The sequence below is a fragment of the Hemiscyllium ocellatum genome, chromosome 3, assembly GCF_020745735.1.
Source record: "Hemiscyllium ocellatum isolate sHemOce1 chromosome 3, sHemOce1.pat.X.cur, whole genome shotgun sequence".
Lineage (NCBI taxonomy): Eukaryota > Metazoa > Chordata > Chondrichthyes > Orectolobiformes > Hemiscylliidae > Hemiscyllium > Hemiscyllium ocellatum.
The window spans coordinates 128,840,123-128,866,355 of record NC_083403.1 but is presented as its reverse complement, the minus strand read 5'-3'; the positions used below and the strand labels follow the sequence as shown (position 1 = coordinate 128,866,355).

General features: G+C 38.2%; 1 protein-coding gene across 3 annotated transcripts in view; it reads left to right on the top strand.

Moving 5' to 3' along the window:
• Positions 1-26,233, top strand: part of rock2a (rho-associated, coiled-coil containing protein kinase 2a) — a 221,407-nt gene that overhangs the window by 168,672 nt on the left and 26,502 nt on the right. For 2 of the 3 annotated variants that reach the window (XM_060853497.1, XM_060853491.1), the window contains exons 19-27: positions 2,419-2,603; positions 6,012-6,081; positions 7,904-8,007; positions 8,393-8,579; positions 10,024-10,117; positions 11,556-11,650; positions 18,731-18,922; positions 23,171-23,339; positions 25,155-25,358. In XM_060853497.1, the coding sequence (XP_060709480.1) occupies positions 2,419-2,603; positions 6,012-6,081; positions 7,904-8,007; positions 8,393-8,579; positions 10,024-10,117; positions 11,556-11,650; positions 18,731-18,922; positions 23,171-23,339; positions 25,155-25,358 (1,300 nt within the window). The remainder of the gene's footprint in view (positions 1-2,418; positions 2,604-6,011; positions 6,082-7,903; positions 8,008-8,392; positions 8,580-10,023; positions 10,118-11,555; positions 11,651-18,730; positions 18,923-23,170; positions 23,340-25,154; positions 25,359-26,233) is intronic. The other variant, XM_060853502.1, reaches the window with a different exon arrangement.

The following is a 26,233-nucleotide window of genomic DNA, read 5'->3' as shown; positions in this document are numbered from 1 at the left end:
AAAATGTCATGCATCTGTTCCTCTGTCCTTCAAGATTGTCAAGGGCCTGGCTTTGGACAATGCTGTTGAAGGAATGTTGTTGAGTTGCTTCAGTGTGTGAAGTAGACAATAATTAATGTGCATCGGTTGTGGAGGGAGTGAATGTTTGAGGGTGATGGACATGGAGTTGCAGTCATTCAGGCAAATGAAGTGTATTCCAATGATCTCCTCACTTGTGCTTTGTGAATCAGGAGGTGATTTTCTTGCCTCAGAATTCCCTGTCTCTGACTTGGTCATATAGCTGCAATATTTATATCTCGCTTAGTTGATCAACTGCTCACTGGGAACCTCCATGATGTTACTGGTTGCAAATTCAGCAATGGTAATGCCATTGAATGACAGGAGGCGATAGTTAGCTTTTGTCTTATTGGCAATGGACATTGCTTAGTGTTTGTGCCATATAAATGCTGCTTGTCACTTATCAACCTAAACTTGGAGGTTTTTCCAGAAGTGTACCTATGGAGTTGCAAATGGCACTGAGCACTGCAATCATCAGCAAATTTCCCAACTTCCGACTTATGGAGGGAAGGTAATTGAGTTGAAAACTGAGGCACAAGCTTTAATAACTCCTGCAGCAATTTCTTAGGGCTAGGTGATTGGCCTGCAACAACCAAAAGCATGTTCCTTTGTGTTGGGTATCACCAACCGATGCTGTCTTCCACTTTGTCAGATGGTTGCCAATGTTGTAGCAATATGGGACCAGTTTAATTAGGACTGCAGCTTGTTCTGGAACATAAACTCCAGACAGAGATACTAAATACTTATGAGAGCCCATAGCCTTGGCTATTTTCAGTCCTCAGTGGAATGAATTAACTTGGCCAAAGATGATCTGGCATTTCTAATAATGGGTACTTTGGCGAGTTCAACATGAATGACCACTCAGCAGTTTTGCTTTAACCTTGATTTTTGCACTTTTGTTCTTGATTCCCATCATTTGAGGATGAGAATATTTGTGGAGCCTCTCCTCCAATTAGTGATTTTAATTGTTCACCACTGTTCTCAAGTGGCAGAACTGAAAAGCTTGGATGTGATCCTTTGGTTCGTGAATCATTTAACTCTGTTGCATGCTTCTTCCATTGGTTGACCTGCACGTCATCCTGTGCTCTGGTTCACCAGGTCAGCACCCCAGTTTTAGCTAGGCCTGATGCTGCATCTGACATGCTGTCCTATGTGCTTCATTAAGCAAGGGTTGATCCCCTGGCTTGATGATAGAAGTTGAGTGAGAGATGTGCAGGACTCTGTGGTTACAGACTCTGGTTGAATGGAGTTCTGCTGCTGCTAACTACCCATGATGGCTCATGGGTACCTAGTTTTGAGTTGCTATATCTTTTCTGAATTCTCGTCATTTAGTAAGGTAGTGGTACCTGACAAAACAGTGTACAGCATCCTCAGTGCAAAAATACAACATTGTTTCCAAAAGGACTGTGTGGATGGTCATTACTAAAATACAGTAATCCTCATTTAATGCTGTCCCCTTCGCATTATTTTGCTATAATGTTGTCTGTTCTTTGAGCCCAGTTCATTACATTTTATGTTGCTATTTTGTTTTTAGCATGTTTATGTATATTATCAATGTTTACCAGCATTGCAAATCAGAATCCAGTACTGTATACACTCCTCTGCCCCACCATTTCCATGTTTCACCTCTTAGTCCATCCAGCCAAATACTGGAATATTACATTTTTCTTTTGCAATTGTACATTTGTTTTGGCCTAAGAATTGTCATGTACCAATGTAGAAATTTAGCACTACCTGTACATTAAATGTCTACATTTCAAGTCTGAAAGTACAAATATAATTTTTTCTTTCCCTGATAAGAAAGGCCCACAGAACCTAACTCCGATTTTATCCAGTTTAATCGTTATAGTAATGAATGTAATACTTGAAAAATCTTTTCACTGAAGTCACAGTTTTCAGGAATGCAACCCCAGCTTAAATGAGGACACCCTACTATCATGATGACACACATCTTGGGCAGGTAGATTTAGTGAGTGGCAAGTAAAGTTGGTTTTCCCTCTATTTGATTCCCTCGCCATCTTCTGTAGGTTTAGTTTGGCAGATATGTCCTTCAAGGATGAACCAGCTTGGTCATTCGTGGTGCTGGCGAACCACTCTTGATGATGAAGATGAAGACCTCCCAGAGTACATTCTGTGCCTTCCAACCCTCAAGGCTTTTTTCCAAGTAGTGTTAAAATTGAAAGTATGTTGATTTATTAGCAGATTCTGCCACATGGGCCACTGATGTGATTCTGCTGAATGCTAACTAATTCATCTTTGGTATAGTTTGAAAAGGGGGCAAATAACAGATGATTGCTTTATACTTGCATTTTAAACTGCATTTGTATGTTTTACGTTTTATGACAACATTTTATTTTGCAGGTTAAAAATCTGTCACTGAAAATAGAACAGGAGACGCAAAAACGTAGTTTAACTCAGAATGACTTGAAGATGCAGACACAACAAGTAAATGCATTGAAAATGTCAGAGAAACAACTGAAGCAGGAGATAAATCACTTATTGGAGACTAAATTGAGCCTGGAAAAGCAGATTGGAGAGCTGAGAAAGTAGGTCCTAAGTAGTAGTACTTTTCTTTCTACATATTCCATGTAAATATCAAAGACTTGTGCAAGAAAACCAACAATGTAATAGTTTATGAAGCTCACAACGTTTCACATCTCAATTGTAAGGGATATCTTTCAAGGGTTATCAATTGTATCCTATCACCTGGTGTTGTGAGAGGTCACCAATTTGTCTTTTGACTTCTAGATTTGTAATGGTAAGTGCAGCGATTATTTACTTTTATGTGCGTTGCTAGAAAAAAATGCAGGGTTGCTCCACATAAAGTAGAATTATACTTCCTTTGCCATCTAAGTGCTGATACGTATAGGATACAGACATATATTACCTTCAGCTATATTTTTTAAGTTGCATTGACTTGGAGTGTCATAATATTCTAACTAGTATTATCAATAAGTTCTACAGTTGCTTCACTCTAGAAAGGATAGGGTAGAAAATATAACCAAATATAACCTGAGACACTTATAACTTAACTTCCAACTGAAAAAGCTTCATAAGAATTTTGTCAAATCCCCTAAATGCATCTGACATATTTCTTTTCCCCAGGTATGTTATTTGACTTGGGTTTGTTTAAATCACAGTTAGAAGTGCTGTATTATGACTAATAGCTTGTTTTTTGAACGGTCAGTTTGGAATCAATGAAGTGTTAAGTTGCGTTTCTGTAAGTAACTTCAGAATTGCTTTCTCAGTACTAAAATTCTTCGTTCTTATCTCCCACATAGAAAAATATACTATTTTGGATACTATTAAAGAAATTACCAATGTAATGGTATTGCTGGATTTACCTTCAGCATTTGCTCTATTTAGCACTTCATTTGCAACAACTAAAAGCATGTTCCTTTGTGTTGGGTATCACCAACCGATGCTGTCTTCCACTTTGTCAGATGGTTGCCAATGTTGTAGCAATATGGGACCAGTTTAATTAGGACTGCAGCTTGTTCTGGAACATAAACTCCAGACAGAGATACTAAATACTTATGAGAGCCCATAGCCTTGGCTATTTTCAGTCCTCAGTGGAATGAATTAACTTGGCCAAAGATGATCTGGCATTTCTAATAATGGGTACTTTGGCGAGTTCAACATGAATGACCACTCAGCAGTTTTGCTTTAACCTTGATTTTTGCACTTTTGTTCTTGATTCAGGTTAATTTTGTTTCAGGTTCTTATAAATTTTTAGTGAATCAATCTGTGAATGATTAGTTTTACTGATTAATTTACTTGTTTTTATAATCGAGCAGACTCACATTTTGAACTTGAGATCTCTGATTTGATTTAGTAACCTGAGTCATCTAATATCACGATAAGAATAACCAAATGACATCTTGCCCATTGGGTTAGCAATGTCTGGGTTAATAGCATTCTCAGAGGAAGGCTAGATATTCTTCAAGCTATACTGAGTTAGGACCCAACCATAAGAGTCCTATTAGACCTAAAACCCCAGGAATCATAATAAAGATCTTTAGTACTAATCAATTTTTATCTAACAATTTGTTTTCTGATTTTCTTCATAAAATTGTTCATATAAACTCTAAACTTTTCCACTCTGTGCTACTTAGTTTATGCTAAATATTCTCTTCCTGTTTTTCCATTTTAGTGTCTAGAGCAGTTGAGTCTCTCCAATGGCCTAAACAATTTATTAATAAATAATAATTGTTGTCTTGCTAATTGAGTTACTTATGTAAATTATTTAATTCTAACATATTTGTCTACTGTTAATTTGACAAGAGGTGAATACTTGAATTCTTGAAAATCTTGAACTAGAAGGCCAGCATAACAATAATACTATACACAAATCTCAGCATGGTAGTTTATCCATTGTAGATGTTATTGATTGCTTAAAAGAAGTTTTAACTCCACCTACAATCATCCTGCCCACCCTATCCCTTAATGGTTTTTACACCTAATCCTGCTTTGGACAGCTTTTAATTGACTAATATTTGACGATTCTGCATTGTTCTCTCCAGTTTTTTTTAAATTACGGGTACGATTGAAAATGATAGCTTGTAAACAAGAAGGTGTAACAATGTTTTCAATGGTGACAAGTTCCTTTAAAATTTAATAACCCTTCCTGCATGTTTTCTGTGGAGTGGCAGCTGTTTGTAATGTATGACTTTTCGGAATAGGTGATAAAACACTTGGAAATACCTTTTGGCTGAAACGCTCTAGTTTTTCTCTTTTTAAAGATATGGAACTTACTGACTGGGACAGTAGACAGTGAACACAGATTCTGATTGCAATCATTTTGACAAGAATAACTTTTAAGTATTGTATATAAATGCCAAACTTGAATTGATATGACTTCTTGGGTTTAATCACTTGAAAATACCATACAAATACATTGTGCAGTGATTAAATCTGTGTTTTCTATTATCCTTTCCTGGCAGGGAAAAAAAGCAGTTTTTATGAAAGGATGGAACTCAGTTACCCATTGTAGCAAATAGTTGGAATCTGTTATTAAGGAGGTTATACTACTTAGAAAGGAAATTTAGAAATTTTCAATACAGTTTTATGAAAGGGAAGTCATGTTTGACTAATTATTAAATTTCGTTGAGGGAGTAACAAGCAACATAATGGGCAACCTGTACATGTAATGTATTTAGATTTTCATAAGGTATTTGACAAGATACCACATTAAAGATTACCACAAATAAAAAGAGCTCATGACTAAGGGGTAACATATTTTTATGGTTGTAGAATTGGATAAAAGAAAATACAGAGTAAGCATAAGTGAGTAGTTTTTGGATTGCTAGGACGTAATGAGAGGAGTGCCACAAGGATGTGTCCTGGGACCTTAACTATTTACAATCCCTGTCAATTAATTAGATGGCAGGACAAATGTATAGTTGTGAAGTTTGTTTGTGACACAGATATAGGCAGAAAATTAAATTGTGAAGAGAGCATAAGGACAATGCAAAGGGACATAGGTTCAGTGAAGGGTCAAAAATGTGGCAGATGGAGTAAAATGTGGGAGAATGTGATCTTCTCCACTTTGGCAGCAAAAATAGAAGAGCAACAGACTATTTAACAGGAGTGAGAGGTGCAGAGGCACCTGGGTCTCCATGAATCACAAACAAGTTGATATACAATCTAACTAAGGACAGGGTTTAATAATAACAGTTATTCCTTTTAAAATTGAGACGAGCAGAAATTGAATATCTTAAAGGAATTTATATCCTTGACTACCAAATAAATCAAAGAATATGGAGGTTGCTGAGCATTTTAAAAATAACTGGGTCAAACCTCATGTCTGATAAAACAGGAAATTAATAGTCTTTTGTGACTTAGACAACTTCTCAAAAATTTGTCATTGCAACCTGAAAATATAATGTAATTACTTGTCTGTATTTTCATCAATTTGTAAAATAATATTTATCTGAATTTTGTCCATCATTCAGAGAGCGCCAGGATGCTGATGGCCAGATGAAAGAGCTTCAGGACCAGCTGGAAGCAGAACAGTATTTTTCAGTATGTTCTCTACTTATGAGTTCATAGTAGGGAAAGCTTGATACAATTAAGTAAGACTCTTAAACTCTTGTGTGGAAGCTTTAGCTTTTGACAAGGCTTTCAATGAAGTATTTCATAGTAGACTGGTTAGTATGGTTAGGCCACATGGGATCAAGGGAGAGCTTGCCAATTGGATACAAACTTGGATTGATGGTAGGAGACAGGGTGGTGGTAGAGGGTTGTTTTTCAAACTGGACACCTGTGACTAGTGGTTTATCATTTATGTAAATGATTTGAATGAGAATGTAGGAGGCATGGAAAGTAAGTTTGCAGATGATACCAAAATTGGTGGTATGGTGGATAGTGAAGAAAGATATCTTAGAGTCCAAAAGAATCTTAATCAACTGGGCCAGTGGGCTGAGGAATGGCAGATGAAGTTTAATTTAGATAATTGCAAGGTGTTGCATTTTCATAAGACAAACCAGGGCAGGGCTTACTAGGGCTTCAAGTACAGAGTTCCTCGAAAGTGGTGTCATGGGTAGGCAGAATGGTGAAGAAGGCATGTGGCATGTTTTTCTTCATTGATCAGAGTGCTGAGTACAGGAGTTGGCTCATTATGTTACAGCCGTACAAGATATTGGTGAGGCCACATTTGGAGTAAGGTGTTCAGTTCTAGTCACCCTGCTGTCAGAAAGATGTAATTAAACTGGAAAGGGTTCTAAAAGGATTTGCAAGGATGTCACTGAGACTGGAAGAGGAGAGGCTATATACACTGGGACATTTATTTTCCCTGGAGCTTAGGAAGCTGAGGGGTGACCGTGTGGAGGCTTATACAATCATAAGGGGCATAGATAAGGTGAATAGCCACGGTCTTTTTCCCAGGATAAAGGAGTCCAAAACTAGTGGGCAGAGGTTTAAGGTGAGAGGGAAAAATTTATAAGGGATCTGAGGGGCAGTTTTATTTCACACACAGGTTAGTGCATATATGGAACTTGGTGTTAGAGGAAATGGTAGCGGCGAGTACGATTACAAAATTTTAAAAGACATTTATACAGATACATGGATAGATAAGGTTTAGAGGGATATGGGCTAAACATAGGCAAATGGGGCTAGTTCAGTTTAGGAAATCTGATAGGCATGGGCAAGTTGAGCCAAAGGGCCTGTTTTCGTGCTCTATGACTCTTTCATTAATTTGTGTTGACCTACTTTTAAACTAACTTTAAGTCAATTGATGAACTTTAAATTTGGGTGCTAACTAAATTACAGGTGAGAAAATGCGCAACCCTATTGATATTATCAGGGAAGGGTGTGCATATAGAGTTATTACTGTGATGCTGTATGTATCTGAAAGTATTCATGTCCTATTAGATAAAGAATGAAGATAAATTCTTCATTTGTTTGAGATCACACAGAGACAATGAAATAAGAATCAAATAAGTGAATCATCTTTCAAATTCTTCTGTATCTAATCCAAAGAAAAACAGTATGCCAGAGAAAATAGAGCAGAATTGAAAATGGAGAATTAAAAAATAGCTTGAACGTACATCCAATAAGTTTGATAGATATACTTCAAAATTTATGGTTCACTGATCATGAAATGGCTGAAGTGTAAAATTTTGAAGGCTGTAGAATCCTGTGTTTTTTTAAACTTTAAACTTTTATTCACGGGTAAGACCAGAATTTGTTGTCAAAGTTCCCTTTTGAATGAATTGACCTGCTGCAGTGCAAGTGGTTGGATGTACAACTTCAGTGCCGTTAAGAATGAAGTTATAGGGGTTTTTCACACAGCAACATTATAATAGTAGGCTGTGGCTTATATTATTCCTTACTTTCAAATTTACAGACATTGTACAAGACTCAAGTAAGAGAGCTGAAGGAAGAATGTGAGGAGAAAAGCAAGCTTTGTAAAGATTTGCAACAAAAAATGCAGGAGCTGCAGGATGAGAGGTATGGGTTCATTGATGTAACCTCAGAACAGTTTTTGTTTAGTTTGAAGCAAAATCAAAAATATACCTCTATTGAACTTTTAAAATGGTATAATTCTCACAATTCAAGAAAAAGTATAAAATTAATACCCTGAATTTCCAGGTTATATTTGTTACAAATTGATCTCCTGTTTTGTGTAGAATAAACATAAATTAGAAGGAATATAACAGAGTCACAATGCATGGAAAGTTGTATCTTATGAAAGGAGAAGGCTTGTCTTTAAACTAGTCTGTGCTTGTGTTTGAATTCAAATTCTGAGATGAGTCCTAAATTCAAATAATGGTGCCATATTGCATTGCGAACATCAATCAAACTTGCTGAATAAACTGGTGATCCTCCTCCTCAGAGATTCTTTGGCAGCACAACTTGAGATTACACTAACGAAGGCAGACTCTGAGCAGCTTGCACGTTCAATTGCGGAAGAACAGTATTCTGACCTAGAGAAAGAAAAAATTATGAAGGAGTTAGAAATTAAAGAGATGATGGCAAGGCATAAGCAGGAGCTGGCTGAAAAGGATGCTACAATTGCATCTGTGAGTAAATTTTACCTGTTAATTTTTTGTCATTATTCATAAAATTTGTGAATAGAAAAATGAATCATAAGCACCTCTAAAAGTAGTATTAAAATTTCCAGTTTGTTTCTCCAGAGCAGCTAATCGGTGGTACTTGGTTTATTAAAAAATTGGGTACATTTTGTCCATTATGATTAGTGCCATAAAGTAGGGGTGAGACATTTCAGCCTTAATATTTATGGGAATTTGGGAAACAGTTCCCAGCCAAAGACAGCAAGACTGAGGAATATGTTACCCCGAGAGATTGGAAATTGGGAATGGGAGATGTCACTTGGATTGAAAGTGGTTGGAGGAAAAGCAGCGGTGATTGCTGGTGCCTCCTTGGGAGAAGATTTGGGGTGGTGGGCCCTGGAGGAATTCAGAATTTGAGTTTGGGTCACTATAAAGGAGATCACATTCTCTGAAGGTGATGTTAAGCCATGAAGGACATCAGGAGAATTTCAGATGTTCAGAGTGACTGGGTTGAATGGGCTGAGTATTAACAAGGGGGTTTGGGATGTAAACACTCTTCCTCCTGGCAATGCTGTGAAAGCAGTTTCCTCCTCCATGTAGCAATTCTTTACCCCTTCTCCTCTCCTCCCCCAACCATTTATATGCCAGGTTTCCGAGGGCATGAGAAATCCAGCTGGTTGACTGCAGAATCTCATTAAATTAATGAAATGAGTGTTCCATTTCCTGGGGAGCAGGTTGTTTGTCTACCAACTAGTCTCAATTAAAACTGAAAGAGGCTCTGAAAATCTTTCAATTTTATTTTCCCATCTAACCCAAAGCTGTCCCATTCCAATCATACTTGAGTCAAAAGCTCAGTTAACCCGAAACACAAGTTATCACATATAATCTGTGGATTTAAAATGGTTCCAGTTGGAAATGAAATTCTAAACACAAACATTGCTGAAAGGGAATAATTTATGTCAAAGTTTAAATTGCAAGTTCATAAGGATAATGATTGAGTAGTTATTTTGTGAAAGCTTTAAAATGTTTTTCTGAGATAAATTTGAATATTATTTATTGTACTTCCTACTAAATATTTTGATATGTAAAGATCAAAATGGCATGGAATTCAAAGTTATTGTCACTGCTGAATTAAGAAAATCTCTGGCATTGTTAGATGATTTCTTGATGTCATGCATGTAACACCGATAAATCATTAAAACAAGGTCACAATTCCTTTGGAGAGGCCTTAAATACCTAACACAAATATACATTTATATATTAGAAAATCTTGTTGCAAATTCCTACAATTTGCTGAAGTAAACTTTTATTCAGGTCAAGTTTGAGAGTTTGGAAGCTGCTAGATTAGGCACTTTTGGAACTATTGTAAACCAGCAAGATGTTAATAGTTTAATAAAGTTAAACATTTGTATAACTTGGGTGTTTGATTTAAATATTTTAATTTGCCATTTAGCTAGAGGAGACTAATAGAATGTTGACTGCAGATGTAGCAAATCTTGCAAATGAGAAGGAGGAACTGAACAACAAAATGAAGGAGCTTCAGGACCGTAAGTACAAATTCAATTTCAGCAGAAACTGTCAATGTTCCAATTCCTTTGTGCACTTGTCAACCAAGTTTTCAGTGAACAGTCCAATTTGGAGAACAACTTATATTTATGTAGCACCTTATATTCTGTCAATATATTTGCAACCAACAATTTACTTTTCAAAATTGAGGAACTTGTATGAGTAAAAAAGGCCAATTTAGTTCCTGATAAAAAGATTTTCATTTCACTGATTTCTTGAATGTCTTGAAATATATCCAGCTCTAATTTCAGTAGGGACCAATAACCTGTTTCAATTTCTTTTTAGAATCCTGAACTCAAGGTATTTACTAAAAGAATGAAGCTTAAGGTTCATACTAAAGCAATTAGAACATAGTACAGGAACTGCCCCTTCAGCCCACCATTTCTGTGCCACACTAAATTAATCCCATCTGCCTGCACACGATCTATATCCCTCTATTCCCTGCATGTTCATGTGCCTATCCAAAAGCCTCTTCAACATTGGAATCGTATCTGCTTCTGCCACCTCCCCTGGCATCATGTACCAGGCACCTATCACCCTTTGTATAGAAAAAAATTGTCTTGCCCACTTGTACCCTTTAAATTTCCTACTCTTACCTTAAACCTATGCTCTTGGTGTTTGATGTTTCCATTCTGGGAAAAAGACTCTGGCTATCCATCCTATCCATGTCTGTCAGAATTTTATATACTTGCATTAAGTCACCCTTCAGACTCCGATACTCTAGCGAAAACAACCTCTCATTATAGCAAATACACTCCCCGATGTATGATTTTATTTTCCTTTCACCCCAACTCTGCTAGCATGCCAACTCTCCCATATCTTCCAACCTGACAGCCTTGCTCATTGCTGCCATTCTTCTTTATTATGCTGCTTCATACAAGCTTATTTTTATTTCAAAATATTTAATAAGATATGTAGTATTTCATCTTGGGAAGTTGTTTTGAATCCTGTCAAATGGAAAACTCTTATCTTGTTAAGTTATTAGTGTATTTAAGTATTAGTTGAGCAATGTGATAGTTTTATTACTAGACTGTTAATCCAGTAATTTAGGCAATATTCTGGGAACTTGGGTTTGAGTCCTGCCATGACGGTTGGTAGAACAATTAAACCTGAAATTAAGAGTCTAAAGATGATAATGTTGATTGCCAGAAAAAAACCATCTGATTCACTCATACTTCAGTCAGGAAACTGCCATCATTATCTGGTCTCCATGTCACTCCAGAAGAACAACAAAGTGGATCAGTACTAACTGAATTAGGGGTGGGCAATAAATGCTTGTGTAACCAGTGACACCCATATCCTGTGAATGAATAAAAAAAGTTGTCATGATTTAGTTTTATATTCCATGCAAAATAAATTTATGAAGTTCTGCTGTGCAAGCGCAGCATGTTGACATCTCCAATGGGTTTTGTTTTTCAGAGGTTCAGAAGCTGAAAGAAGAGGATGCAAATTTAGCAAGTATAAAATTTCAATTTGACAAGCAGCTGCTGACTGAGAGGACTCTCAAAACCCAGGTAAGAAAATAGAATAAGATATCACTGGTGTTCATATTTAAATTTATTCAAATGATGTTATTTCTGTGCACTGTCACTTTCTTGACTTGGTCATATTGTTATGGTATCACTGATCATCAGGTCTCTATCTATTTAGGTTTTCTCTCTTCACATGTTTCATGTCAAAAGAGTCTGTAACTTTTAATTTCAGTATTTTTATTCTTTAATGCATTCTTTATGACATTCTTGATCCAGCCACTAGGAAGTGCAAAGAATGTTCTCATTTGTTTTTCTTTGAATGCTGTAATCCGTTAATTCCTGTAGAAAAAATAATGTACAATGACAGCTGTTCTTAGTAAGACTGACATGAATTTACCTTGTGGTGTGTTTTAGGAGCAAGACCATAACTTCCGCACCCCATCATGCAGCTCATTAAATTCCATTTATATTGTAGATTAGAGGACCAGGAATAGATCAGTGATTGCTCCTACCAATGCCTATCGGCAACTGAAGCTCTGGCCAAATAGGTGAGGATGAAATCGATAGTTCATGATATTAATTCTCCCACGATCCATCACAGTTCCTATGTCCTTCAGGGCATTGTCAGGAATGGTGCTATCAATTCACTATTGATGGACCTTGAAGTCCTTTAACCAGAGCAGATCAATGTCTTTTCTTTCTTAATACTTCTTCCAAATAGTGATTTTTGAAAGAGTATTGTTTCGCTCACTGAGGGAGGGCAGTGGGTGGTAATCAACAGAAAATTAGCCTATTAATGCATGAGCTAATGTCATGAGATTTAAGATTGCCTAGAATCACTGCAGAAGAGTCGAAGGGCAACCCTGTTCTGACAGTGCTCCACAAGACCTGGTGATTGAGGAATCTGGGATGTTGTCTGCAAGGCATGATCCTGTGTGTGTGACTGTGGGGCTGTTGCTCAGCAGCTTTGTAGACAGCTCTTCAAATATTGTCATAAGTCTCTAATGCTAGAAATGAGGACTTTGCAGAATTAACTGGGCTGCATGTGTCTGTGTAGTATCTGATACCTAATTCAGTGCTCAGTTTTCCACCTAGGTTAACGTTTTTTTATCACTTGTAACAAAGGAACTTGAGAAGTTATTTCAGATTACAAAGAATAAGCATGTGCTACACAGTGTTTTTAAGGCAGCCTTCCATCTGAATATGATGGTTTAAATCATGGTGGTCACCTCTGTGGTAAGCATTACCTTGAATGGTTTGGGTAAAAAGTGAGCTCTGCAGATGCTGGAGATCAGAGCTGAAAATGTGTTGCTGGTTAAAGAACAGCAGGTTAGGCAGCATCCAAGGAACAGGAAATTCGACATTTCGGGCCAGAGCCCTTCATCAGGAATGAGGAGAGGGTGCCAGGCAGGCTAAGATAAAAGGTAGGGAGGAGGGACTTGGGGGAGGGGCGATGGAGATGTGATAGGTGGAAGGAGGTCAAGGTGAGGGTGATAGGCAGGAGTGGGATGGGGTGGAGAGGTCAGGAAGAGGATTGCAGGTTAGGAGGGCAGTGCTGAGTTCAAGGGAATTGACTGAGACAAGGTGGGGGGAGGGGAAATGAGGAAACTGGAGAAATCTGAGTTCATCCCTAGTGGCTGGAGGGTTCCCAGGCGGAAGATGAGGCGCTGTTCCTCGAACCGTCGTGTTGTTATGTTCTGGCGATGGAGGAGTCCAAGGGCCTGCATGTCTTCGGTGGAGTGGGAGGGAGAGTTAAAGTGTTGAGCCACGGGGTGGTTGGGTTGGTTGGTTCGGGCGTCCCAGAGGTGTTCCCTGAAGCGTTCTGTAAGTAGGCGGCCCGTCTCCCCAATATAGAGGAGGCCACGTCGGGTGCAGCGGATGCAATAGATAATGTGTGTGGAGGTGCAGGTGAATTTGTGGCGGATATGGAAGGATCCCTTGGGGCCTTGGAGAGAAGTAAGGGAGGAGGTGTGGGCGCAAGTTTTGCATTTCCTGTGGTTGCAGGGGAAGGTGCCGGGAGTGGAGGTTGGGTTGGTGGGGGGTGTGGACCTGACGAGGGAGTCACGAAGGGAGTGGTCTTTGCGAAACGCTGATAGGGGAGGGAAATATATCCCTGGTGCTGGGGTCCGTTTGGAGTTGGCGGAAATGACGGTGGATGATACGCTGTATACGGAGGTTGGTGGGGTGGTAGGTGAGAACCAGTGGGGTTCTGTCTTGGTGGCGGTTGGAGGGGCGGGGCTCAAGGGCGGAGGAGCGGGAAGTGGAGGAGATGCGGTGGAGGGCATCGTCGATCACGCCTGGGGGGAGTCTGCTGTCCTTGAAGAAGGAGGCCATCTGGGCTGTACGGTATTGGAGCTGGTCCTCCTGGGAGCAGATGCGGTGGAGATGAAGGAATTGGGAATATGGGATGGAGTTTTACAGGGGGCGGGGTGGGAGGAGGTGTAGTCCAGGTAGCTGTGGGAGTCAGTCGGTTTATAGTAGATGTCTGTGTTGAGTCGGTCGCCTGAGATAGAAATGGAAAGGTCTAGGAAGGGGAGGGAGGAGTCTGAGACAGTCCAGGTGAATTTGAGGTCGGGATGGAAGGTGTTAGTAAAGTTGATGAACTGTTCAACCTCCTCGATGTAGTGGAGGAAAAGGTGGGGGTTGGTGCCAGTGTAGTTGCGGAAGATGGACTGTTCCACATATCCTACAAAGAGACAGGCATAGCTGGGGTCCATGCGGGTGCCCATGGCAACTCCTTTGGTTTGGAGGAAGTGGGAGGATTGGAAAGAGAAGTTATTCAGGGTGAGGACCAGTTCAGTCAGTCGAAGGAGGGTGTCAGTGGAAGGGTACTGGTTGGTGCGGCGGGAAAGGAAGAAGCGGAGGGTTTTGAGTCCTTCGTGATGGGGGGTGGAGGTGTACAGGGATTGGATGTCCATCGTGAAGATAAGGCGTTGGGGACCGGGGAAGCGAAAATCATGGAGGAGATGGAGGGCGTGGGTGGTGTCCCGAACGTAGGTGGGGTGTTTTTGGACTAAAGGGGACAGAACCGTGTCGAGGTACGCGGAGATGAGTTCAGTGGGGCAGGAGCAGGTTGAGACAATGGGTCGGCCGGGGCAGGCAGGTTTGTGGATTTTGGGCAGGAGGTAGAAACGGGCGGTGTGGGGTTGTGGGACTATGAGGTTGGAGGCGGTGGATGGGAGATCCCCTGAGGTGATGAGGTTATGGATGGTCTGGGAGATGATGGTTTGGTGGTGGGAGGTGGGGTCATGGGCAAGGGGGCGATAGGAGGAGGCGTCCACGAGCTGGCGTTTGGCCTCAGCGGTATAAAGGTCGGTGTGCCAAACTACTACCGCGCCTCCCTGCCGGTTTGATGGTGAGGTTGGGGTTGGAGCGGAGGGAGTGGAGGGCTGCACGTTCTGAGGATGAGAGGTTGGAGTGGGTGAGAGGGGTGGACAGGTCGAGTCGGTTAATGTCGCGGCGGCAGTTGGCTTTAAATAGATCGAGGGCGGGTAAGAGGCCAGCACGGGGTGTCCAGGTGGATGGGGGTGTGTTGGAGGTGGGAGAAGGGGTCGTCAGAGGGTGGGCGGGAGTCTCGGTTGTAAAAGTAGGCACGGAGGCGAAGGCGGCGGAAGAATTGTTCAATATCTCGCCGCGTGTTGAACTCATTAATCCGAGGGCGTAGGGGAATGAAAGTGAGGCCTCTGCTGAGGACTGATCTTTCATCCTCAGAGAGGGGGAGGACTGGAGGGATGGTGAAGATCCGGCAAGGTTGGGAGCTAGGACCTGGTGTGGGACTGGATCTGGGAGTGGGGGCGGGGTTAGGGGCGGGGGCAGAGATCGGCGTAGGGGCGGGGTTAGATGTGGTGACGAAGCTTGGTGTGGGGGCGGGGTTAAGCGTGGGGGCGGGGGGACCGGGAGCCATACTGTGTTTGGCAGTCTCTCCAGATGAAGCCACTGGGTTAAGAAGGTACTTGATTTTTTTGGCTTCTGTTTTCTCTAGGCCCTCTTCTGAGCATTTATTTGTGTTGTTCACTTCCAATTCATCAGCTTCCAGAAGCTATGACCATTGGTCATTGACTTCTAGTCATCAGTGTTAATGTCTACCGTCAATGTATCGCATTTGCAGGTGCCCTTATAACAGAGGCATAGTCATATGTGTTCATGACCTAATGGCCAATTCACAACCAAAAGGTGTAAAAGAAAATCCTGATGGTAGCACATACGTATTCTTTGCGATCTGAAATAACCTTACAAGTTACTTTGTCGTATAATATCATGATAAAACTATATTAAGAGTTAAACCAGATGGATAACCAAGCATTGAATTAGGTGTTGGATATTTCAAAAACGCATACACCCATGTTAATCCTGCAAAGCCCTTGCAGCAAACTGCCATCATATCATCAATGAACATGGCCAAAGCAGCTCAGACCTTGTTGTTTTAAAACTCTGTGCTTGCCGATGAAATTAACACACATCAGGACCTTTGTGTTGGTGGTATTGTTCTGCCAAGATTTATACCTGGGACACTAGATACTGTTCAGCATTTTCTCTTGCTTAGTATATGTTGTTGAGATCTCAGCACTGTAGAGAAACACATTGAGGATGCAGGCTTGTATTTAGTTTTGTCAGTCAGGTCAAATATTCCACACGTCCCCTCATTTAGCTTTGGTATGAAAGCTTCAGTTTTTAAAATGTGTGTCACTTTAACATGAAGTCACAGATTGGTGATTGTCGAGTTAGGGCATGTGAAGCCATTAACAGCTACTAGCTTCACATTGTCCGTGCTGACAGTTAGTGGTATAGCATCTTCCTGGACTATATTGCTAGTCAGCCCAAACCCTTCACAAGCATGAGAAAATCTCAATTTTCAGATGAAGGTGTTTATCATTATGCAGTGTCAGTGCACCATCATCTGTACAGAGCTCCATTCTGAGAATTTGGCACACTTTGCCTTGGATCTCAAGGAGTAAGGCTGAACAACTTTCAATCAGTACTGCTATGTATGTAGACAACCTCTGGATGATCTAAAGACATACAGCCGAAGCCAGGAAAGACTGTGCTAAAATGTGGCAGTGCCAGAACACGAACCTTTTCAACTGCACTATGGATGACTATTTTGATCTTGCCACATCATAGGGTACCTTCTTCATTGTGTCATGAAAAGAAATTACATTGATCAGGTATAGCAGACAACACATTTTCTCCAGCCTCTTAATTAAACTACCTCTGCTCAGAGTCAAGCACATTGTGAGATCAATAAAGTCACTACATAGCAGTCTCCTTTGCTGAATACATTTCTTTTGCAGCTGTTAAACTGAGAAAATCATGTCAGTTGTAGATTTTCATGTTCCGACTAGGATTCCATATAGATGCATTCTTCCAGAGTTTGTAATGTGATGAGGACAGCGCAAATACTTTTCCCATTGCTCAGAAGGGAAATTCCTCTATAGTTGGTGCAATCACCTAGTTCGTGTACAGGATCAGTCTTTGCATTACGCAGAGTGGCCAGCTCTTCTAGTCATTATAGACAGAAAAGATCATTCAGAGACAACAGAGATTTTAGTTTTCAAAGCTTGGAAAGACATTTATACAGGTACATGGATAGGTAAGGTTTGGAGGACACATTCATTGACTTAGCTCTGTTTTCTATCTCCTAATCAATTTTCACTCCTTGTCAGAAGTTTGTTTTCAATTCTGAACCCTTTTGATTGTCTTTAATGCTCTTGTGTGGAACTTTGTCTGATATCTGTAGAAACATATTATAAATATTGTACTTATTTATCACAGTGGTAAGCTCAACAAATTTAGTTACATTAAGATGACCTACTCTTCGCAAATCCATGCCAGTGCTAGCTAATAAATTTATTTTTTGGTCAGATACTTGCTCTCTCTATCCCCATGATCAAAATCTAGGAACTAGTAGGTCACTAATTTCTTCACTACTCTACTTAAATTATTGTGTGATGTTGGCTGTTTTCTGATCAGAGGATACAAGCTTAAAATTGATAGTTTTTGGAAAATTATGATAAGTGTTTGCAATTTCCTCACCGATGTTGCTAAATTCTGAGATTGACGTTGGAGATATTATGCTGTTCAGTCTTATGAAGTCCAACAACTTTTCCATAATAAATCATTTTAACAATGCAATAGCATGTAATACTTTTAAAATTTTAAATAATACAAATCTTTAAAAAAGTCATTGCTCTTGCATTGATACAGTGTGGTAAGTTTTAAAACTCAAGTATTGACATATATCATTACAATTGTGTTTTACAATATTTCATTGTTCAATCTTTGGTCTTGGATGCAAGTTAATGATTTGCATCTCTATTGGTCTGTTTTCTTAAGGCCATTGTAAACAGTACATTCATCATGAGTTTGTATCACTAAAAAGTAAAATTGGAGGTTAAGGTAAAGAATTTCAAGAGCAGTAGAAAATAGATAAGATTGTAGATATTAAGGAAAATATGAGAAGAATTTTGTTTAATTTGAAATGTACAACATCACCAATAGCTGTAAGATAAACTAGATCAAAATTGCAACTTTATGGGAGAATTTGACCAAACTTGACTCAAAACTGTGTAGAAGCCATTTTGTCACAAAGCAATTTTTGCAGTAAGATTTAAGCCTGCTGCAAGATTGATTTTCCCCAACAAACCTTTTTAAAAATTAAAATTGATAATTTCACCTCGTCAATTGTTATATCATAATGACATCTTTGTAAAAGTTTCTTACGGGAAAAGGTTTTGAATGGCTCCCCATTTTCATTAAGGACCTGCTTTGAGACATAAATGATACAAGTAAAATTTTTCAGTGATAAACCTAGTGCAAGGTTTTAAACAAGTACTAAACCAGCCACTAATGTGACTGGAATTTGGAACTAATTTATTTTGCTGCATAGTGTTGGTTATTTAAATAATGACTGTATTTTTATGATTTTGGACTGGGATTGAAAACTTTATAAACAAAGTTCCTCATAAATGGAAGCAATACCACGGTTTTCTCCTGGATTTGACTAAATGCTGTGCTGAGCAATGGAATTAGATACAGTTGAATAATGTTTGTTATGAGGCTGGCTGAATATTTAGGAATTTTATTTAATATTTGGATTATTCACATGAAAATTATCATGTTTAGGCTGTCAATAAATTAGCTGAGATTATGAATCGAAAGGACATGAAGAGAGACCATGGCAGACGTGGAACTGACACTGATGTTCGTAAAAAAGAAAAAGAAAATCGAAAACTGCAATTGGAGCTGAGGTCAGAGCGGGAAAAGCTGTCGCAAATGATGATTAAATACCAGAGAGAGCTGAATGAAATGCAAGCGGTAAGATTATTCATGAAGATTGCCACACAGGGCAAGATATAAATTTATGCTATATGAAAACTCAATTGCATAAAAAGTTGGTCTTGAGGTCAATGTATGGATTATGTCCATTTTCTCTGCAGCAATACTTGGATTTTGATGCTGTTGATTTTAATAATAATGACTAATGAACTGTACAAATGCAGTCTGAAATTAAAAAAGTGAAATGGGTAAAGATTGTAGAAATTTTAAAAGTAGGCAGTTTGTTGCATTGCTGTAGGCTGTCCTGTTATAATTCTACATAATGGATTTTGGGTTTAAAAATATAAAAAGCATTTGAAGGGTTAACATTATTTTGATCTGGCATAGAATTCTTTAAAGTATAATTTTCAAATCAATAAAGCATTTCATAATTGTTTGCATTTCATAAAAATAATTCAGTCATTTAATTTGTACAATTTGATGTGCAGCTTAATGTTCTTTCAATGTTATAGTTTCATTGTTCATGTAGGATTTTATTGAAATTTAGGTATAGAATCAAAGATTAATTTGGAAACTAAATTGATTACTTTGCAAATCTTTAAGATGAAAAATTCAAGTTTTCATTAATAGTGAAGGATTTTGCAAGTTTGCATATCTTGTAACCTCTACTTTCCCATTTTGACAGTGACCTGTTTAGCTTAGAACTAGCTATCACTTTTCTTTGAAAATAACCTAATGGACAGATGCATACATATGGGGAGATGTGGTCCAATGATTATCTAATTGGACTAGTAATCCAAAACCCCTGCCTAATGTTCTGGGGAATTGGTTCAAATTCCTTCATGGCAAATGATGAAATTTGAATTCAATCAAAGTCTGGAATAAAAAGCTGTCCTAATAGCAACCATTTAACCAAAGTTGATTGTTGCCTGGCCTGCTAGTGATCTCAGATCCAATTAGGGATAAACAAAAATTTCCTGGCAGTTTGAAATATTTATTTGCTTGCTTCTCCCAACTTAATAGAGCACCATTAGAAGAATAATTCCATGTCGCTTTCACGGGGTGCCATTTGGGGATAACTCAGTTGAACATCTTCAAGATTACACTCCAGTGCTATATCACTTCAAATAATGTGAGATGAGCATTAGGAGTTACTATTTAATACAACATTTGAATATTAAACATGTGATTTCTTCAAACAATTGTTAAGCATTATATGGTTAAGGAAAGTGAAAATTGCCATCTGAAACTAGTGAGGAACATTGTTATGGAAATTCATTGCTTTTGGTAATTAGTTTTGGAGTGGTTCGAATCGTATTCATATTTTCCCTCAGCAAGCATTCATTGCAAAAGATTACTGTTACATTTGATGTGTCCATTACTATAATATATTTCTAGTTGGAGCATTACACTTTATATAATCCTAATAGTTTCTATTTCTAGCAAAAAACCATGCATTTTTTCCTCCTTTCTCCATCATCCAATTATTAGGCACAAATATCCATGGATATCTGTGCATACAACTGCAAGCATTAATCTATTCTTCTTAACACCTTGCAGAGAAAGCTGTTGTATCATATTAGCACCATAATGAGTTCAAATAGAAAGTAATCAATGAGTTCCTAATAGAATGAGATGAGATTAGAATGAAAATAGTATTTGCACAACAAGAATTTAATTCACAGTGAGAGTGAAAGGGGAATATTGTACCTTAATTGTAATTTAAATTGATAGCATTAAAAGTGAAATATGAATTGACTAACATTTATCATGAGAATGATAACTCGTGGAAGGACAATGAAGTGTGATTTCTGTATATTACAGAAATTTAATTAAACTGTTAATTCAACTAAAAATCTGTCATAAATTAGATTACTTAAGGTCCCTGAACGTGTACAGGAGTTCAAATATGGGGGGTGCGGTGGAGTGTGTAAGAGATGTTGCTACAAGAAGAGTTGACGGTAGTTGCTGGAAAACGTGGACCTTGCTATTGTAAAGGGAGGAAAATCACAGCTTTGCAAATTTCAGGAACAGCAAGGAGAGACAGGCTCGAGCAGGAACTTTGGTATTTAATTGCATTCCCTTATGACAACTTTGAAGCACTGACTTCTAGTTAGAAGGATAAGGTCTTTGGGCAGAACCATCAGAGATTGCAACAACACTAAAAGTGGATTTGGGTTAAGAATTAGTGGTTCAGCGAGTTTTGAGAAAATTTGTAGCTCAGGTTCTGGATGTAGGTTTGCTCGCTGAGCTGGAAGCTTTGTTTTCAGATGTTTTGTCACCATACTAGGGAACATCTTCAGTGAGTCTCCAAATGAAGCTTCATTCAGAAGCTCACTGAAGATATTACCTAGTATGGTGACAAAACATCTGAAAATGAACCTTCCAGCTCAGCGGGCAAACCTACATCCAATCAGTGGTTCAGTTTGAAATGCAGTAATTATTGGCATTGACTGTTAAATGGAAAGGCAGTTTTGTAATTCCCCGAGAGCCATATATGCTTTGTTGCCTTTTGAAGTGCTAGGGTAAGAGAGATTCTGGGAAATGTAGAGAAGTTGATGTAATAGGAAGGTGGAAATCTAATGTTTGCAGTTCATGTGGGAGGCACTGATATAGTAACAGAAAGCACTAAAGTCTAGAAAAACAACTTTAGAAATTGGGAAAGCAGGCTTGTGAAGGGATCTTGAGGTTGTTATCTCTATATTACTCCTTCAAAGGACAGCTTGGAAAAGATCTAGAGTACAGAAGGTGTAAAGGTTAAAGCGAGCTAGTTCAAAATGTTTTCTGCTGATTTGAAATAGGCAGATTTTCATATGATTGGCTCAATATTATTTTAAGAAAAAAATTCTCAAAAGCAGCATCTATCGTTGAAGAAAGTAGCTTTCTTCCAACCAATTGAGTATTTTAACAATATCCGTGTTCAGGATTCAAATTTATAGTAGTATATTCTTAGAAACTAGTATTCTGTAAATATACTAATGAAAAGAAAGTTAAGTATGAGGTGGGTGCGAGGCAAATGAGCTGGAGAATAAGCAGAAATTGGAAGGGTAATTTGAGTATCTGTTTGCAAAGTTTAACACTTTGGAGAATTTGGCATGCCACTTTTCCATTTGGCATGCCTCTGAAAAATGACTAGACATTTTTTTTCCCTGCATTAATGTTATCATATAAATGCAAGTTCTTGAAGGAAGAAATCATTGTAGAAGTATAAGGCTGTTTCTGATAGTGATTGAAAATAGATGGCAGTGATCCACCGAGTGCTGTTCTGCTACCTTTACTATTCATTGGATAAACACTAAGACAAAAAACTGGAGGGTTTGTTTGTAAATACAATGAAAATAGGAGATAAAGCAAATAATTCTGATAACCAAAGGAAGCTGCAGGAAGGTATCGATAAGTTAGTGAAATGAGCGCTAAAGAACGAGGCAAAGTTCAGTGAGATTGTATTACTTTTCTTTTGTTTTGAAATAAGAGTTTTTAAAGGGAATAAGTGGCCAGTATAGAGAATTTGAGGTTTCAAGTTCACTACTGAAAGGCAATATCGCAAACGGGCAAAAATGAATGGAATTTCATGATACAATGAGTTGCTCAAAATTAAAATGCTCATTTAGAGAGCTGCTGGAGACACGATTGGGTCAAATGGCCCTCTTCTGTGCCTTAACACTACTTTGATTCTGTCAATGCTTATTTGAGTAGAGGATTTGGCTCTTGGGATTAGGGCTGCAGCCCTTATGGGGAAGTAACCCCAACATAAGCCTCTTGGGCCAAATACCCTCTTTCCATATTATAATTTGATGTTTGTTGACAGAAATATAAATATGAGTCAGAGGTACAAGGCACTGCAATATGATTTGTCCACTGATCCACCAGATGCTCACTTGACTGACTAGCAGATTCCTATGCTGAACAGTACTATGGGTCTGTGCCCATTCCACCGACAAATATATAAAGCAGTACTGTAGGTAAGGACTATATTCCATTAGTATGCAACCTGATTTAATGGCTTTTTGGCAGTTCACTGTATAAATGAAGGTTTGAGGCATCAAACTGTATTTTTGGCCATGAAAATAGTCAGACCTCCAAAATTGAAGGCAGAAGGTATTCTTACAAATGAGCGAGTCACTAAAAACAATCTGTTTAAAAAAAAAAGTACAGGAAAGTTTTATTGTTGTTGAGGTTGATATTTAGGGATTTATATTAGGTCGACAGTTAGACTTGAGTGATAGATAACAGCAAATACTTTTACAGTCAGTGTAATTAACTTGTATAACATTAATTTTCCAACAGCAAATTGCAGATGAAAGCCAGGTGAGAATTGAGCTTCAGATGGCACTGGATAGCAAAGACAGTGATATTGAGCAACTTCGTTCTCAGCTGCAGTTAGTGCAGGTGGGACTTGACACTACTAGTATTGGCAGTGGGCCAGGTGATGCAGAAGCAGATGATGGATTTCCTGGTATGTGTGTGTTTTATTTTCCTCTTAAAAGTAATGTGATATATTGTCTTTGATACTTTGAAGTTACCTTTCATTATTTGACTACCTATTCATTTACAGTAAAGATGAAATCTTGATTAACTTAATAATGACAATTATATAAAACTACATTTACAGTTTTCAGGAAGAAAGTTCGAACTGAAAGATGTTTAATAAATTTCTTTATTTTGTACGTTTATATAATCAGTTTGTGGTCACTATTCTAACAAATTGTTTTAAATCCAAATGGTGCATATGAGTTTGTTTTGCTGGTTTGATAATATTTCAATACATTTTGCTTAACTCCTGACTTGCTAATAGTACAGAAACTAGTATACTGATATTCTGGGGAGGATTCAAAGGAGAACAACATGGTTGATACTAGGAGTTGGGATTCTTAAGTTATGCAGAAGGGCTTATGGCACAGAACTCTATTCACTTACGGTTCTGGTGATGGGGAGGCACTAAATACTGATTGTTGTAGATAATGCCAAAATGAATAGACTGTTTGCCTTAGAATGAGTGTGTCAAACTAGAGGACAGTAGATCAAGATCAGTAAGATTAAAAAGAGATTTGAATGCATTTTCCTTTTCTTATAAAACAGTAGGAGCTGTAAAATGATTTAAAAAATATGTAAAATAAAAATATGACAAATATTTGATGTGTTATTTAATTACCAAAGATGAAGAAATATCTGGTTGCATGCAGGGCTTAATGTTACAGAAATTGACGAAAGGCTATTTCAAAGTATGCTGTGGCAAGTGAAGACATTTGATTCAATTAGCCCATCCTTAATTCCCTTTGCTTTAACTGTAGTTTTATGTATTCATAAATTATTTAGACTACAAAGTATTTATACCCAGAAGTAAAGCAAACAATTTAGAATGAGAGCCCAAAATTATAATAGTTTGTTAAAAAAAAACGACTGTGCACTTCAAAGTCTACATTGTTGTTTCCAAGAATGTTGATGTGAGGGCTGTGGACTGGGATTTAACGGTTTCTATGATATTGGGTTTCAGGGATTGCGTATGTTCAAGATTGAGAGCAGCAGGCCAAGATTAAAAAGTAAAATTTTGGCTAGAGATACATTATTCTGAATTTTTTTTCTCTTTGGAGATCAGGCATTATTTGGAAATTTACTTTGGGGAATTTGAATAGTTTGCCATTAATATAGGAAGTGCTGCAGAAAATCAGTAGGTTTGTTAGCAACAGAGTTAATGTTTTAAATCTCATAACTGTTCTTCAGAACCTGTTCCAAAGAAAATGATCAACCAAGTAGAATGTATTCACGATTAATAATCGCAAAGACCTTTGAAAACTATGCCTTTTCACTGTTGATTGTAAATTGGGACTACCTACATAAAATATGTAATAACTCAAGTTTGCAAGAACAAAGACTTTGAAGTTGTACTTAAATAATCTGTAGTAAAATATGTTTATGCAGTCTTGACCCATGTCCCAGTGGATGTGAATTCACAGCAGTGGTTTGGTAACAAAAGGAAATGTGTTTCACTCTTTGCTCAATAACTGTAGAAGTTCAGTATTTACTTTGAGAGGTGACCAGTTAAAATTCTTCATTTTTGTGTAACAATATAAAGTTCGGCTGTTTTATCCATCTTTAAAAAAAACACATTCGTAATTTTTTTAAAAATTCCATTAACTTCTTGCCCATCTTTTTTTCTACCTGATTATTTCAATTTAGTTTTGTTTTTCATTTTCTAATCCTTTTCTACACTGAAGTTATGAAAAATAAATATCTTTACTTTTCTACCTGTTTGTTGCCTTGGTTTTCTCAGTTCGTATCACTCAGTCCCATACAACGGAGTCCATGTCTTTTAGCTACAAACGCTCTTCCACTTCTGTCACCCTTGCCACTAAGCCCTCTTATTCTTACATCCATGGTTCTGATTCTGAGTCTGAGTCAGACGAAGATGCAGAGCCCTTTGTACGTACACAGTCTGATCCTGGCTCTGAGCCTGAACTTGAACCTGATTCCCCAGGTGATGTACTGCATGTGACTTGAGCGTTATTTGCTTTTTGAAAATAGCTTGACTGTTATTAGAGTTTCTCTAATAGTCTTTGTATACACAAAGTTTGAGCTGACAAAATGTTGTTTGGAGTATGACTGCATGCAGAAGAATACAGAAGAAGGAAATATTACTTTTATGTAAAGCTCCCTTATCATCTTTTGCATTGGCATTGAACCTATATGTAGAACCCCTTTTTTTAAATCAATATATTCAGCTAAAGATACAGTAAAATGCTGACCTATAACTTATTAACTTGGAATTTAATTCTTGGCATGGCCTATTGCCTTAATCTCTTAATTTTAAATTATATGGCTTTGTTCTCATTTGTAATGCAGATTCTTGACTGTAGCATGTTCTGTTTTGTTCAAACAAATTAATATTAAAGGGATCCAGTGGTTTGGATAAGTCAAATTTCATTCTTTTTGTAATAAAGTTTGGGAATTACTGTAATTAGGACATAATATTTAGTAGTCAGAAATATTGGTCAGAACGTTGAGTACAGGAGTTGCGAGGTCATGGTGCAGCTGTACAGGACATTGGTTAGGCCATTTTTGGAATATTCTGTGCAATCTGGTCTCCCTCCTATAGGAAGGATGTTGTGAAACTTGAAAGGGTTCAGAAAGATGTACAAGGGTTGGAGGGTTTGAACTTTAGGGAGAGGCTGAGTGGGTTTGGGCTGTTTTCCCTGGAGCATCAGAGGCTGAAGGGTAACAGTATAGAGGTTTATAAAATCGTGAAGGGCATGGTTAGGGTAAATGGACCAGGTCTTTTTTCCAGAGTGGCGGAGTCCAAAACTAGAAAGCATAGGTTCAGGGTGAGAGGGGAAAGATTTAAAAGGAATCTCA